Source organism: Rhipicephalus microplus, chromosome 6 (genome assembly GCF_043290135.1).
Source record: "Rhipicephalus microplus isolate Deutch F79 chromosome 6, USDA_Rmic, whole genome shotgun sequence".
NCBI lineage: Eukaryota > Metazoa > Arthropoda > Arachnida > Ixodida > Ixodidae > Rhipicephalus > Rhipicephalus microplus.
The window spans coordinates 100,711,683-100,725,529 of NC_134705.1; the positions used below are offsets into that span (position 1 = coordinate 100,711,683).

General features: G+C 40.2%; 1 protein-coding gene across 2 annotated transcripts; it reads right to left on the bottom strand.

The window, feature by feature from the left end:
- Nucleotides 1–10,091: 10,091 nt before the first annotated feature.
- LOC119168056 (uncharacterized) lies at nt 10,092–13,226 on the bottom strand. Of its 2 annotated transcripts, none has more exons than XM_037419493.2 (3): nt 13,089–13,226; nt 12,343–12,431; nt 10,092–10,800 (listed from the first exon to the last, which is right to left on the bottom strand). In XM_037419493.2, the coding sequence occupies exons 2-3, from the start codon at nt 12,413–12,415 to the stop codon at nt 10,256–10,258; spliced, it is 618 nt and encodes a 205-aa protein (XP_037275390.2). In that variant the 5' UTR covers nt 12,416–12,431; nt 13,089–13,226; the 3' UTR covers nt 10,092–10,255. The 2 variants fall into 2 exon arrangements, with proteins under 2 accessions (XP_037275390.2, XP_075721492.1); XM_075865377.1 differs by having other exon boundaries at nt 13,080–13,201.
- Between the last annotated feature and the right edge of the window lie 621 nt (nt 13,227–13,847).

Below are 13,847 nucleotides of genomic sequence, written 5' to 3' on the forward strand. Positions count from 1 at the left end.
ATTTCCTGGTAATGTACGCGGTCGTCTGCAAAGAGCCCTAGTTTCACTTTAGTTGAGAGGGGCAGATCATTAATGATTATTCTGAATAATATTGGTGGTAAGACGCTGCCCCGTCACAGGCCTGACGTGACTGCTGCTATTCTAGAGGTGTGTCCTGTAATGATACAAATTGCGAGAATTTGGTTAATCTTTCATCCAGTAAACAATGACACTATCTCCAAGGGTAACTTGTGATTTACTTAATAATTTTGTATCGGAAACACGTTCAAATGCTTTTGAAAAATCTAAGAAGAAGAAGTCAATTTGTTCATGGCTATCAATGGACCGGGCTGCATCGTGTAATAATTCTAAAAGGTGGATAACCGTTGAGAGGCCTTTTCGGAAACCGTGTTGTACAGGAGACCGGATTTGATTTTTTTCTAGGTAAATACTTATATGTTTCAATATCGTATGTTCTGTGAATTTGCACGCAGAACAAGTTAGTGATATTGGTCGGTGATTTGAAACCATGGTTTTGCTGCCTGCTTTGTGTGTTGGTATAATTTTAGGGGTTTTCCATACTGCAGGGATAGTGCGTTATTGCAGTGATTTAATAAAGATTACACATAAATATTTAGCAAACCTTTCTGCATACCTTTTAAGGAAGATGTTTGATATGTTGTCAGGACCATGATATGTTGTCAGGACCAGGGACATATTTATTAGTAGGGTGAGCATGCCTATATGTTTTCGTTAATATAATATTTATTATCATATCGGGGTTTTACGTACCTGAACCAGGACATGATGATGAGAGACACCGTAGCGAAGAGCTCCTGAAATTTCGACCACTAGTGCTTTTCAAGGTGCATTGACATCTCACAGTTATATGGGCTGCAAGCATTTCCCCTCCACTAAAATGCGACCACCAGGGACGGTATCGATCCCATGACCTTCGCGTCACCAGCTCAGCACCGTAACCAGTGCTCCACCACGGTGAACAGTGTTCATAACTGAGTGGTGGGATTCGGTGATAACATTAAGAACGTGAATCCACTCATTGACTTGAAATGCTCGGCATGCGAGGCCCATCGCGTACTCATTTCAGTCTCGGCTGCACCACGACCGCGGTGGTTGTTGTCCCAACCTATGAACTCATCCAATTGTCGTTGCGGGGCGCATGTTCATTTCCCGGGTTGCAGGTGATAGGGTAGTGACAACACGAACTCTCGGGCCGCCCACATCGCTGCCTTGTGTCAAATGGCATGTCATAATGGTGCACTGTCAGTCAGTTGTTCTGGTTTATCTAGTTGATTGAATTTCACTTTGCTTGCCGTTATTCGAAAAATACGAATGTTTTTTTTTTTTCATATTTGGGACGCATTACTCCGTTTCAAGGGTTAACATTATGGAAAGAACTGCCCTGCCAAACAATTAGCATATCCTGCTTTAAAAATTCATCACACTTTTGCACTTGTGGCCCCAAGGCTCTCCAAAAATGGGAGATTGGTGGCATTCTTTATTACTCATTACTTTTCTTCGTTTCTTTCTCTATTGTTTTTTTAATATCTTGTTTTTCTCTTCCTTTATTTGTCTATTTTCCGTCGCCGTCTTGTAATTCTAGCGTTTAATACTTTTATTTACTTTGTTTTCCTCGCTTCACATGCTTCTTTGTTTTTTTATTTGTTTCCCTTAACTTCACCAATTCTTTCGAGTGAAGTCTTACTTCGTGTTGTTATATGTTTCACATAGTCCCATTATATTTCCTTCTGTCATTATTTTATACTTCTGTATTTATTTCCTTTATTTAGCTCTGGTTTGCCCGATAGGGTTTCCACGAAAACACTACAGGGAATTCTGGCCCTTGTGTCTATGAAAGCTGCAAGGCATTGGGCTTCAGCTTGGCGTCATGATACTTTCTCACGAGACGACAATCGACAAATTCGCAGCAGTTGCACTACCCCCCTCCCCTAAACCTTCTAGTATTGTATATTGTAAATAAAAAATAAAAAAGCATACCTTATATATATATATATATATATATATATATATATATATATATATATATATATATATATATATATATATATATATATATATATATATATATATATATATATACATATATATATATATATATATAAGAAAAGAAGTGTATACTTAAGGGCTCGTTTTTTCGTGTTTAGACACAATATTAATGAGATATAACAGACAATATTGCCAAGGAAAGCATAGGGGAAGTTATTAGGCCAATTGTAATGATAATGCGAAGAAAGAAAAGTGGGTAAAAAGATAACTTGCCGTGGGCAGGATCCGAACCTGCATCCTTCGAATAACGCGTTCGTTGCTCTACCACTGAGCTACCACAACAGCTATCCCCCCAGCCACTTTATTGGGTATCTATGTGAATTTAAACGTGGGAGTGTCCGTAAGCGCCTAATTACTTCCTCTATACTTTCCTTGGCATTATTGTCTGTTATATATATATATATATATATATATATATATAAATATATATATATATATATATATATATATATATATATATATATATATATATATATATGTATATAGGTATATATATATATCTTAAAGAAACATTTCAACATATTAATACAGAGCGAGCGGCTCAAAGGAATCTTTACAGAACAACCACGCGTGGTCTGCCGGCGGTCGCGGAACCTTCGTGATTTACTAACCTCATCTAAAACCACGTGTTCACATCATGAAGGCTGTCATCCCTGCAACAAACCACGTCGCAAAGTGTGCGCGCACATGACGACATCTAAAACAGTTTTAAGTACATCGTCCAGTTTTTCTTTAAAGATAAATGGGAACTACACGTGTGATAGTATAAACGTCATCTATCTTCTCGAGTGTTCAACATGCGGAGCTCAGTTCATAGGTCAAACAGAGACAAGTTTCAGAATTCGTTTTAATAATCACCGTGCACATGCCGTAAGCCTCCCTAATCTACCGCTGTCGAAGCACGTCAGTATGCCTGGCCATGGTTTCGACAAAATTAGGGCCACTATTATTCAGTCCGGTTTCAAGACAAATCACGATAGGGAAGTGAGGGAATCCTTCTTGATCCATAAATTTAACACCATTCGTTCAGGTATCAATGAAAACGTAGGAAAGCTCACCTGCCTCGCACTATAACAACACGACTTCTTAGATTAGTAAAATATTTTAGTGTATATTAGAATGTATATTAGTCAACCGTGGTTTCCTTACTTTAGAGCTCTTTTGCATGTCCTGCCAACCATACTGTGCCCCGCGTGTCGATGCGCAAGGAAATTTGAGACTTGTATATTCATGCACCCGTCACATGTCAGTCATGTCAACACAAGGTTCTGACAGATTACCATTTTTTTACGTTGATTGTCCTAGCTGCTATACCGAGAGTTCATCACGTGAGCCTATAAAAGCGGCTGCATTGTATCATACCTACTTACTCTGACGAAGGCCGTGCCACGGCCGAAACGTTAGTAAATACTATCCTTTTCTTATGTGCTATCTGCAAGTTATTTCAATATATATATATATAAATATATACCGGAAAAGATGCCCTAGCCTCCTCTTTCTGCGGAGCGAGCATCGCCTTTTTCCGGCCGGGCTTACCTTATGAACTACCAAGAAGGGGGAAGGGGTGGCGCTTATGGTTGCCACGCTACCACGGCAACGGTCAGCGAGTGGGACTTGCTCTCACAGCAGGCGGAAGCTTCTACAGGCTGCGCTCTCGGCACCTAAAAACGGTGCCAAAAGTGTGCCTAGAGCGGCAGTCCACATATAGATGCGCTCTATACATAACAAACTGCCACCAGCGGCGGCACACGACGTATAGCCCTTAGTATCAGCATGCACTGCCCACGGCAAGCGTTTCTTATCAACGCCGTCACTACGCACGAACCTTGTTTCGGTCATCTACTGTGCCGAAGAAAATTTTGTTACTTAACAAGCACATACTTTCGGAAATCGATAATGCTCCTAAAATGCTAGCCTTACTTCGCAAAACATTGAAACATGTTGCCATCACATTCATTGATTTGCACTTTTGGCGAAACCGTGACTTTTTTATTACCAACAGCAATCACTGCAATGAAAACATGGATATTTTATGTCAACAATAGGGGTGTAAGCACTTACATGGGTCAGCATATTCACGTCCCATTGTCACAACCAGCGTAACCATGTGACATGATGCATTATTCGCTGGCGCAAGAATGTGCAATTATTTGCCCCCCCCCCTCAAAAGAAAGAGAGATCCTTTCATATGCGTAACACAAACAAAACGTTTCTAGGTATGAAAATTCACTTGTCTTCAATATTTTTGCATTATTTAGGACATATTTATTTGTGGTATCTCCAAATATGTGAGAGTCATAGACCTGGAAAAAATAATAAATAACATACTTCAATTAGTAGCAGTAGAGTTTGGTTAAGAGTAGCCAAGGGAGAATCAGCCTAATTATAAGCAAGTGGTAAAACATGAAGAGCGTTATTAAGGGCACTAAAACCACATGACATTTTTGTCCTTTAGTAATGACTTCAAAATGTGACTCAAATGACTCAAAGCGTGGAAGTCTACGGCTAAGTTATGAGGCTGGTGAACAGCGTGTCTGGACTTTTTTCTTTTTCACCATCTTTTTTGGCGAAAGCCACGTGTTTAACGTGTTTCGGCGTTTGATCGGTTTGAAGACGACGACGCGTGCGGTATATTTTTTGAAAGCTTCGTTTGGCACGCCTTTCAGTGTTTTATGTGTTTCGACATACCTCTCGCGAATTTCTCTATGCTGCTGCTCACCAAAACAGGTTGCCACTAAACTATCAAAACCACAACAATGGCAAAAAGAAGTCCATATTTAGCCTTTGCCACTCAATATGCACCCCGTGCATCACGAAAACAGGCGAGCTACAAAATCCAAAGTATGTAACAGATATTCGGATTGTGAAGATGCCTTCTTTGTGGATGCCCCCGGACCCCAGCACACCCGCACCGCGGCAGCTGTGGTTAACAAGCGACAGGTCGCAAACTGCATCTCGGCTACGGCAAGAGACGTTACATTCATTAAAGAGGCCGGTGTAGCCTTATCTATGCATATTGCAAAAGCTGCCTTTGTCCTCGCTGATTCCGAGGTGGCGTATTGCAATTTCGCCACAGGTCGCCAGAGGTAGCTGACCGGGCACAGCTACCTCAGAAGGCTTCTGAGGTATGTCTGTGTTCTACTACCAGCAGTTACTAATTAAGTTATGAAAGTTGTAACAGCACTTTGCTACCGTAAGAGTTAGTGAATAGCCCTACCTTGTTCGGGAGTGCAAGAGTGTACGTAACAATACAAAAAAGAAAACCCAAGAAAGAATAGTATAATCAAAAAGAGACTTCAGCGCGCGGAGTCGAATGTCCTATCTTAGCTTGTGAGTGCGTGGCGTTACCTACTGAGCCACAAACGAGCTTATCTTTTGTTTATTGCTTTCTTGACTACAGATAAAGATAGCCTAACAATCATGCGTCACACCCGTTTCATGCGTGTGAAAAGTATTAGATCTTCATCACAGTCATTCGTCTGATACACATCACGCACCTAAACTGCAAATAATTAATTTATTGTTTAGTATATTATCAATCCCATTCGGAATCATTTAAAGAGAAACACAGTGTGACACTCAAATATAGTAAAGAAACAACATGAAAAAGAAATTTCTAGAACATAGTTAGTTACTTATTACCAGGCACTCTGCATATCATCTACAACATCCGTATTGAACCAGTGTGGCTCAAGTAATGAAAATAAATGAAAATAAAGTACATCGCATCATAACCAAAAAGACATCGTAGGCATACGCGTAAGCATAAGATGAAGAGAAAAAATAGTGTGATGCTTGTATTGCATAGATGCATTGAGAAGATTACAACAGCCAATTTGCCATACAAAAAGAACAATCATAACAAATGAAAGGGATATTGCAATTACATGGTCATGACAGCGTTTTGTAATGATGTCACAAATGCGTTTACGCACTTTGCATTACTGATTGATGTAGTTCATTCCCTTCTCTAATTGCACGAAAATAAATGGGAGTATATGTTTGGAGTTTTGTGTTGGTTGAGTATTTAGTGAATGTTTAGGAGTGTTTCTGTCTTGTTGTTCTTATAGTGTTGAATGAGGTGAACTTGGTTTTATAAATCTTAATGTCTCTATTCATACAATAGGATAAAAGCTTTTGTCTTGCTATTTTAGTTCTGCTTCCTATGGTTAGTAATCAAGCTTGCTTTAGCAATTCTGTTGGCGAATCCGTACTGTTGTAATTGTTGAACACAAAGTGAATCGCTTTCCGTTGTATGCCTTCTAGTTGACATAGAAGTTTTTGGTATGAGGAAACCACGCAATTATGGCATATTGTAGCATTGGTTGAATTAGTGTAGTGTAGGCCAAAAGCTTTGTTATTGACCATGCGAGTCACAGTCGATCTCTAGAGCAAAAAGCCTTCTTAGGGCTGGTGAAGTAATGTTTTTAAGTGGGTTTAGAGCCTGAGATCATGTGACAGTGTCAGAGCAAAGTATTTGTGTTTTTCACCTGCGGAATTGTATTGCCGTTGATTGTATAGTGAAGTAAAATTTCTCCTTTTTACGAGTTTCTGAGAGTGATGCTCATTGTTTTATGTTAATTATCATTCGTTATTCCTAGCACCAGTCATAAACATGGCTTAGGGCTTCTTCAAGTGTCTCTTGATTAGATGATGAATTTATTTCGCGGTATAATATGTAGTCATCTGCCAAGAGTTGGAATGTCACATTGCTTAGGGACGGTAAATTCTTTGTGTACAAAGGGAACAACATAGGTGCGAGAACACTGCCATGCGGTGACCCTGATGTGACGGGTTGTGATGAAGATGCTGCATCGTTGCCGATCTGTTCATATTAGTCATTTTGAGTAGTTAAGCTCGCAATTTTAATGGTTTACTAAGGCTCTGATCCTTGTGTTTAGCATTCTGCGAAATACTCAAGAACAGATGGTACTCTAATTTCACAGTGTTTACGCACTTGGTGGAGATGTTCTAAAGGAAGTAAGCATATATGTGGACACTACCTAACCCCAACCCTCTTTTTAAAACTGGGCAGCAAGTTAGGTACGTCATACCAAATTTTGATTAAGTAAAAAGATCACATCTATTTGCTGAGATCATTTTCCAAACGATAAAACGCGCTTTTCGTGAAGATGAAGAGGTGAATCTAACTTTAAAGCCCTCTGCAATACGTCGCCGAAGAATATGGCATTATAACAATCAATAAATACTTGTTCAATAGTTTATAGCTTATAACACAGAAAGCATGCATTTAGAGAGGGTGCATATATCCCTCTGTCTTCCGGCTATGGTTTCACAGGCAAGGTTCCTGTATGTAGTTTACAAAAAGAATGTTTTTACGTTAGGCGGTATTCACATGTTTTAAATCGTCTTAGAACATCTTGGCCAAGTTCGTTTTTAAACATTGACCTATGAAGGGGTACAGAGTATACACTGCCTATTAAGTCATTACGAAGGCATTTCTTTTCACATTAGATAATTAATCCACAGAAAACATTGCCCTTAAAGATCGATATGACAACAAAACTTTGCAGAAGAACGGTGTCAAGGAGTATCACTCCTCTCTCTTTGACGATACAAAACAGTCACGCATGAGAGGATATGACAGTGCTTGGAATAAAGAGAATGAAAATGCATCTCTTTGGTCCCTTAACAGCATAAAACGAGATAATACTTAGTTCAGAAACGGATGGCACAAACAAAGACCTCTTTTCTTAACTCGTCAAAACAAATTTGTTCTTGATGTGCACTCTCTTGTAGAGCAACAGATGAATGTAGCAAACACCCTGTGAATTTCCTGAACGCTTCTACCTGCGCAACTAAGTGCTTGTAAATGGTACGTAAATTTTAGCCGGTAGAAAAACGTTACGCATTGCGGACCAAGCAAAAAATCGATATTTGCCGGCCACCCCTTGTTTCAGCTGTCACCCGCAATTACTCTGTTTTTTCAAACGAATGTGATTCTCTGTCTTTATATCTGTCCAGAAAGACACTGAAATAATGACTATGTGTCGTGAGCCATTGTGTATTTTGAAAAGAAGCGGGTGTAAGCTCCCAGCTGCCGTATCACAAAGTCACGTTTTTATCCTTACTTATCAATCATCATACACCCAGTTGTATCGCAAAACATTTTAGTAATTCTCAATAATGAATTGACACTGTCTGTATCAACAGCAAAAAAGCAATATCAATAGCGTAAGACAAGACATGACATTCACATGCCTGTACCGCATAACCTTCAATTTCACTGCGGCTAATAACTTCCCTGCAGAGTGCTTCTAAATATAGAGCAGAATGTGAAGGGCCTAACGAACATCCCTGACGCACAGAGGAAAGTACTTGTATGCGCTGACGAAATTGTTCATTCACAAGTAAGTTTGTAGTTCAGGTTTTGTATGCCATACCTTTACATGTGCACCTGGCCGAAACATCACACGACCGAACATAAAGGGGGACAGAAGCCGATGGTGAACAGCGATGGTGCTCATAACACACTGTTGGCGGAAAATAGATGCGTCTAGCCTTGAATTGGCTTAGGCTTGAATTTTTTTTTTTTGCCTACACGCATTCATGCTGGTGGTACTGATAAAAGCGCAGCGGACTTCAGCAATCATGGCAGTCTGTTGAGGATGACCAGGTCACTCACAGGTGAATGGTTTGTAGAATAATCGCTACAGTTACTGCAAATATTGTTTGAATTAATCAATAGTTCCTGCAGAAGGAGCAATATTCACTGTTCTAGAGATGATGTCTCTGGATCAGGAGTTAGTCCTTGGGAGAATACCATCTGCTTTCCCAAGGATCATCACTGAGCGTGAACAGTTAGTTCTAATGAGAGTTATACCTGCTTCGTTATTTACCATTTCTAAACATCAGCTGTTATTAATAAAAGGAGTAAACACCAGTCCTCTCAGTAGCAGCCGTTATTTATTTTCTAGTTCATGTATTACGGACTAAGTGCGTTTCATTATGCAGTTCATCCCCAAATCGTTTATTGGTGGTGTCAGATCTATTTATTCCTCAAAGGACTAACTTTCCTGCTATCGTTCAGTTCTTTTCAAACACTATAGTCTTTCTTGGGGACCTTCAACGAAAAATTTCATTCCGTCTGTCTGTATATTTATCAGTTTGCACACCCTAACGATACCTCAAACGGCATCAAACAGCCAACACCATCCGCAGCGCCCACCAATATTGCTCAAGGTTTAGCGTTCATAGTCGTGCGATTGTCAATTAGAAAGCAATTATTGCGCATATCTGAGGCGCCACAACATCGCTTAGATGTTTTGTATGTCTGCCTTTATACTACAGAAGAGGCACTTACAAGTAATTCTAAGGAATGTAGTGTTTATCGCGCTGCGCTGACAGTGCAACGCGATGCTCAAAAAGAAGTTTCCAACGCTTTGCTACGATGTCACTGTGGTGGCACCTGCCCGTCGCTTTGCGTTGTACACCTTATCACTTCCGAGACTGGCATGCATCTTTCTTCTCGGGCTGCACGCCTTCGTTTTCGAAGATAACTGCCAGATGACGCTTATATCTATCGGGCCTCGACGCGCTCGTTCGCTTCCGCTACACGCTTGAGGCACCCTAGCGCAGCGCCTCCAGAATACCATTAACCGATTTTCTTGTGCAGAACATCAAATACACGTTTTGTTCACTCTCTCCAGACGCAAGACTATCGTCTTTCGACGACATTTGCGGTGTAACATGCAGATTTGGAACCAATTTCTTTGCTTAGGGTGTAACCAATATGAAATAAAAACAACAACCACACATTGCAAGATACCCAAGCTGATTAATATTCAAACCAAGGCCCTGTGAGTGGCACAGGGCCCTGTACAAGCCCCTGTACAAGTGCACTTGTTATAAACTTCTGTTTCCTCAAGTGTGCTTAAAAAGGCTTTAGAAAAGCCACTATTATCCATTTCGTTGAACACAGGCCTAGCTTATTAAAATGTGTTACACACAAAAAAATAACACATAAAAATGACCAGTTCGACTAATCAAACAGCACTGACGACTAAGTTTCACCAACTGTTTATTTAGAACAGGTAACCGTCACATGCTGCAAAGCCATCGCAGTGTACTATCCAGAAACACTGCGGACTGAACTGAAGCTCTCCGACTCTTACACTACGATAGCTAAACTGTCTGTGCTGTGCGTGGCAGAAACTGTGGCTTACATTCATTCGAGTGCTTTCTGAACAAAAGCTCTAAACAGGCCAAAGAACTCGTCATTCCAAAATTCATTCGCAAACGAGGACAGAACCCGGCTGAGCACTCCGCTAAAAATTCTGCCTACTGATCCGGCACCTTCGATGATAACGTGAACATTGTGTGTGTTCACAGGAACCGTAGGGCCTTCGTAGCGGAGAACGGAGTTGCCAGCGAAGCCCCCTCCTTCTACGCGAAAGATGACGGTGAATCGCGAGAACTCAGCGTGCATCATAACTTTCCCCTCGTTGCCGGAACATGTGCGCCAGGGAAAGTAAAACGCTACATCGGCGTTGTCGATGAAGTCCACCTCCAGGAAGCGCTGCTTGTCCACGCAGAAGGGCTTCAAGGCACCGTACCGCTTGATCTGGTTCATACCAGCCGCGACTACTCCACCCACTTCGAGACCTTGGAAGACGGGCTGAAATTCATCTTCTTTAACGGTGACATTTTTCGGAAGTGTGGCGAGAATTCGTTCCACCGCACCGTCCAGGTCAATGTCAGAAAAGTCGCAATCTGTGGGGCAAAAATTACGAATATTACTTTGCTGCTATGACATCTGAAAGAACCGTTGTTTTGTTCAAGTCGTTTAAAAAAGGATTTTTGTGCCTGTATTGTCTCCGCTTCGCGCAAGCTGCAACTTTTGATTTGAACTCTCATGTGCAAACTTGGAATTCTGTCATTGGCTAGGGTACTCATAAACGCCTTACATACTCTTCAAGACCCTCATGAGCTCCCTTAGGCAATTCAGTTACAAATTTAGGGTGAAACTTTTTTTTTGATGTTGCACCGCTACCAGTCAAACAACTTTGAGAGCCAAACATCGCTTTGCACTGCCCCCTGAATTGAAAGCACACCGCGTTTTTTTATTAAGTAAAAATAAACAAAAATATTTGTCACCATTTTTTTTTACAGAATTCTCGATTGAACTAGCTTCGATGACGCTACGAAGTACCGTGATGAATGCATTATGCGACGTAACATGAAGGTATGATGAAGTTACAAACTGTCACTTGACGTTTTGGTATACTTCGTCAGTGAGGCCGCAGCATGCCGGTAGTCGAATCCCGCGTTGAGTGAGACATATAAGGTTTTTACTTTGATACAATGAATGTGTCTGTCCATAATGTGGGGTTCCTCAGTGATATTGAAGCACTCGTTTAAGCTTAATTGAGAAAGTGTGAGGCACAGTGACAGAGCGTTTACGAGATTTTCTTTTATTTCGTTAGAACCAGAAAAAAAACATGCAGGTGATAGTATTGTGCAGGCAGCCGCATGACTTTGTATGTGACATATTTTAGGAAACAAAAATACAAAAGGTCTGCAGGATTCTAGTGAATATGACCTTATTTGAAGGATACCTGTTCGTAGTAAAATGTACATTTAAAATACACTCCCCCAGAAATGTTAGCAGTAAACGAAACATTACTGAGGTATTTATTAGGGCTCTGAGAGCTGCTTTTATGTTAGTCATATACCCACGCGTTTATAAAGCTTCTCACATTTGTGGAATATTTGAGTCATCATTATCATGCATCGCACATAGATCACATATTGTAATGTCCTAAGGGGAGGTATTTGAGGCTTGCTATTTACATGACTCTAAATATTGAAGGAATCCTAGCGCTGTAGAAATTCTGGCACAGGTATTCTTACACCAATTGTGACATCACCTCTGAATGTTTAAAAACCCATATATATATATATATATATATATATATATATATATATATATATATATATATATATATATATATATATATATATATATATATATATATATATATATATATATATATATAACATTTAACAGATAATAATGCCAAGGAAAGTATAAGGGAAGTCAGTACACTGATTTGTAATGTAAATGTCAAGAAAAAAGAAAGTGTGGGTGAAACGACAACTTGCCGTGGGCAGGAATCAATATAAATTTATATAAATTTTTCTTCCTTACACACACACACACACACACACAAAACACGTAATCTTTCTGTCAGCGCCAATCACAAAGACGCGTTGGAGGTAATGCTACAAGCACAACTTAGAAAGTTATCTTACCGCTGCTCGTGACGTAGGCAGCAGCAGATGCTACCATAAAGAGCGCGAGAATAGATAATTTCAGAGCAGTCATGACGATTTACTCGGACCTGAAAAAGAAATAGGCTTCACTGATTCGTGTAGACACCACTTGCTAACAATTGTGGGTGTGGAATGATTTATCCTAGCTTGGCCCATAAACTATGGCCGCTTTTTTCGTATGCACAGATGCAAAAAGAGAGCATACAATTGAAAATGGGTTTTAAAAACAGTGGCCTAGGGCAGCGTCAGACCATTTCAAGTAAATACTTTTGGCAATGCTTCCTTTGCTGTGTCATGTTTCGCTGAGGAACTTCACGTGCTGGCACCATCAGTATTAGAATGCCCCACTCGTTATATTCATAAAGATGAAGTATTGAAGTGGTGAGCTTGCATAGCAAGCCCAACGGGAAGCGAATTGGTAATTTTTCACCGATCAATTTTATTTTAAAGTGACTAATATAGGGAGAAACAACACTAATGAGAACTATACTCTAATTACACTTGCGTTGAGTTGCATTTCAACTTATTGTGTATTTCTGTACATGTGATCTGTAAGGTGTAAGATAAAAGCTAATAATCATTCAAATATTCTGCAGGCAGAATATTCCAAGCCTGATGGTTCGAAACTAGATCGAGCATTCTTACCAGAAGATTCTTCTACATAAGTAACTTATTCAAATGAAACATCAAGTAGATTGCGGCAAATAGAAGCTTACCGAACTTACCGTAGTGAGCCCTTTCCACAAAAACAGTTTTAAGAAATAAGCAGATGAAAGTTGTCAACTGAAAAAATGATTACTTATTGGAGTGTACTTGTGGAACTGAATGGCGCCTGAGGGTTGTCCTTATGGTGGCCCTTTTTATATCAGCGGCACTTTTGCCCTTGGCTACAATCAGTAAGCCTTGGCCTGCGTCGGAAGCACATCATCCAGAATCAAATGTCAGCAGTTGCCACATTTTTCTAATTGCGCAATTAGGCACCGGAGTGTACATCCGCTCCTAATATAGAAACACTGACGAGGTGGAAGTGGGCGTGCCTTGTGGCTGGCTACACAAGAGTAATCAACTCAGATCACGTAGAAGAGAGAACTTTCAAACAAGTTATTTCCGCAGAGCCCTGACATGAGGGGAGAAAACATTTTTTTTGTGCACCCTTATTTTCTACTGTGTTCGTGTGCGTCGTGCTGCTGATATTGGAAACAAAAATAATTTGTATACAGTATTGAGTCTAATATCACAACATGGAACCGAGTGTGGTCGTTAATTTCGAATTCAAAGTTACCCTTTAGCAATGAGAGTACTTCTGTAATGAGGTACCGATTCAAAAACATGATCGGTAATCATTTTTCTGAGCCTCACTGAGAGTATCGGGATAGAAACTAATTTATGCAATCGATGCGCCAAGTAGCAGCATGAAAGTAATTCATTTGGGCTCGATAGCCGCCGCTTCTCGCTTAAAGATGTTATAAACTATTGGTGGTAAT

Coding starts and splice junctions, on each gene's coding strand:
- LOC119168056 (XM_037419493.2), bottom strand. CDS start 12,415: ATGACTGCTCTGAAATTATCTATTCTCGCGCTCTTTATGGTAGCATCT. Junction 10,801..12,342: donor TGCCTACGTCACGAGCAGCG/GTAAGATAACTT, acceptor TTTGCCCCACAG/ATTGCGACTTTTCTGACATT.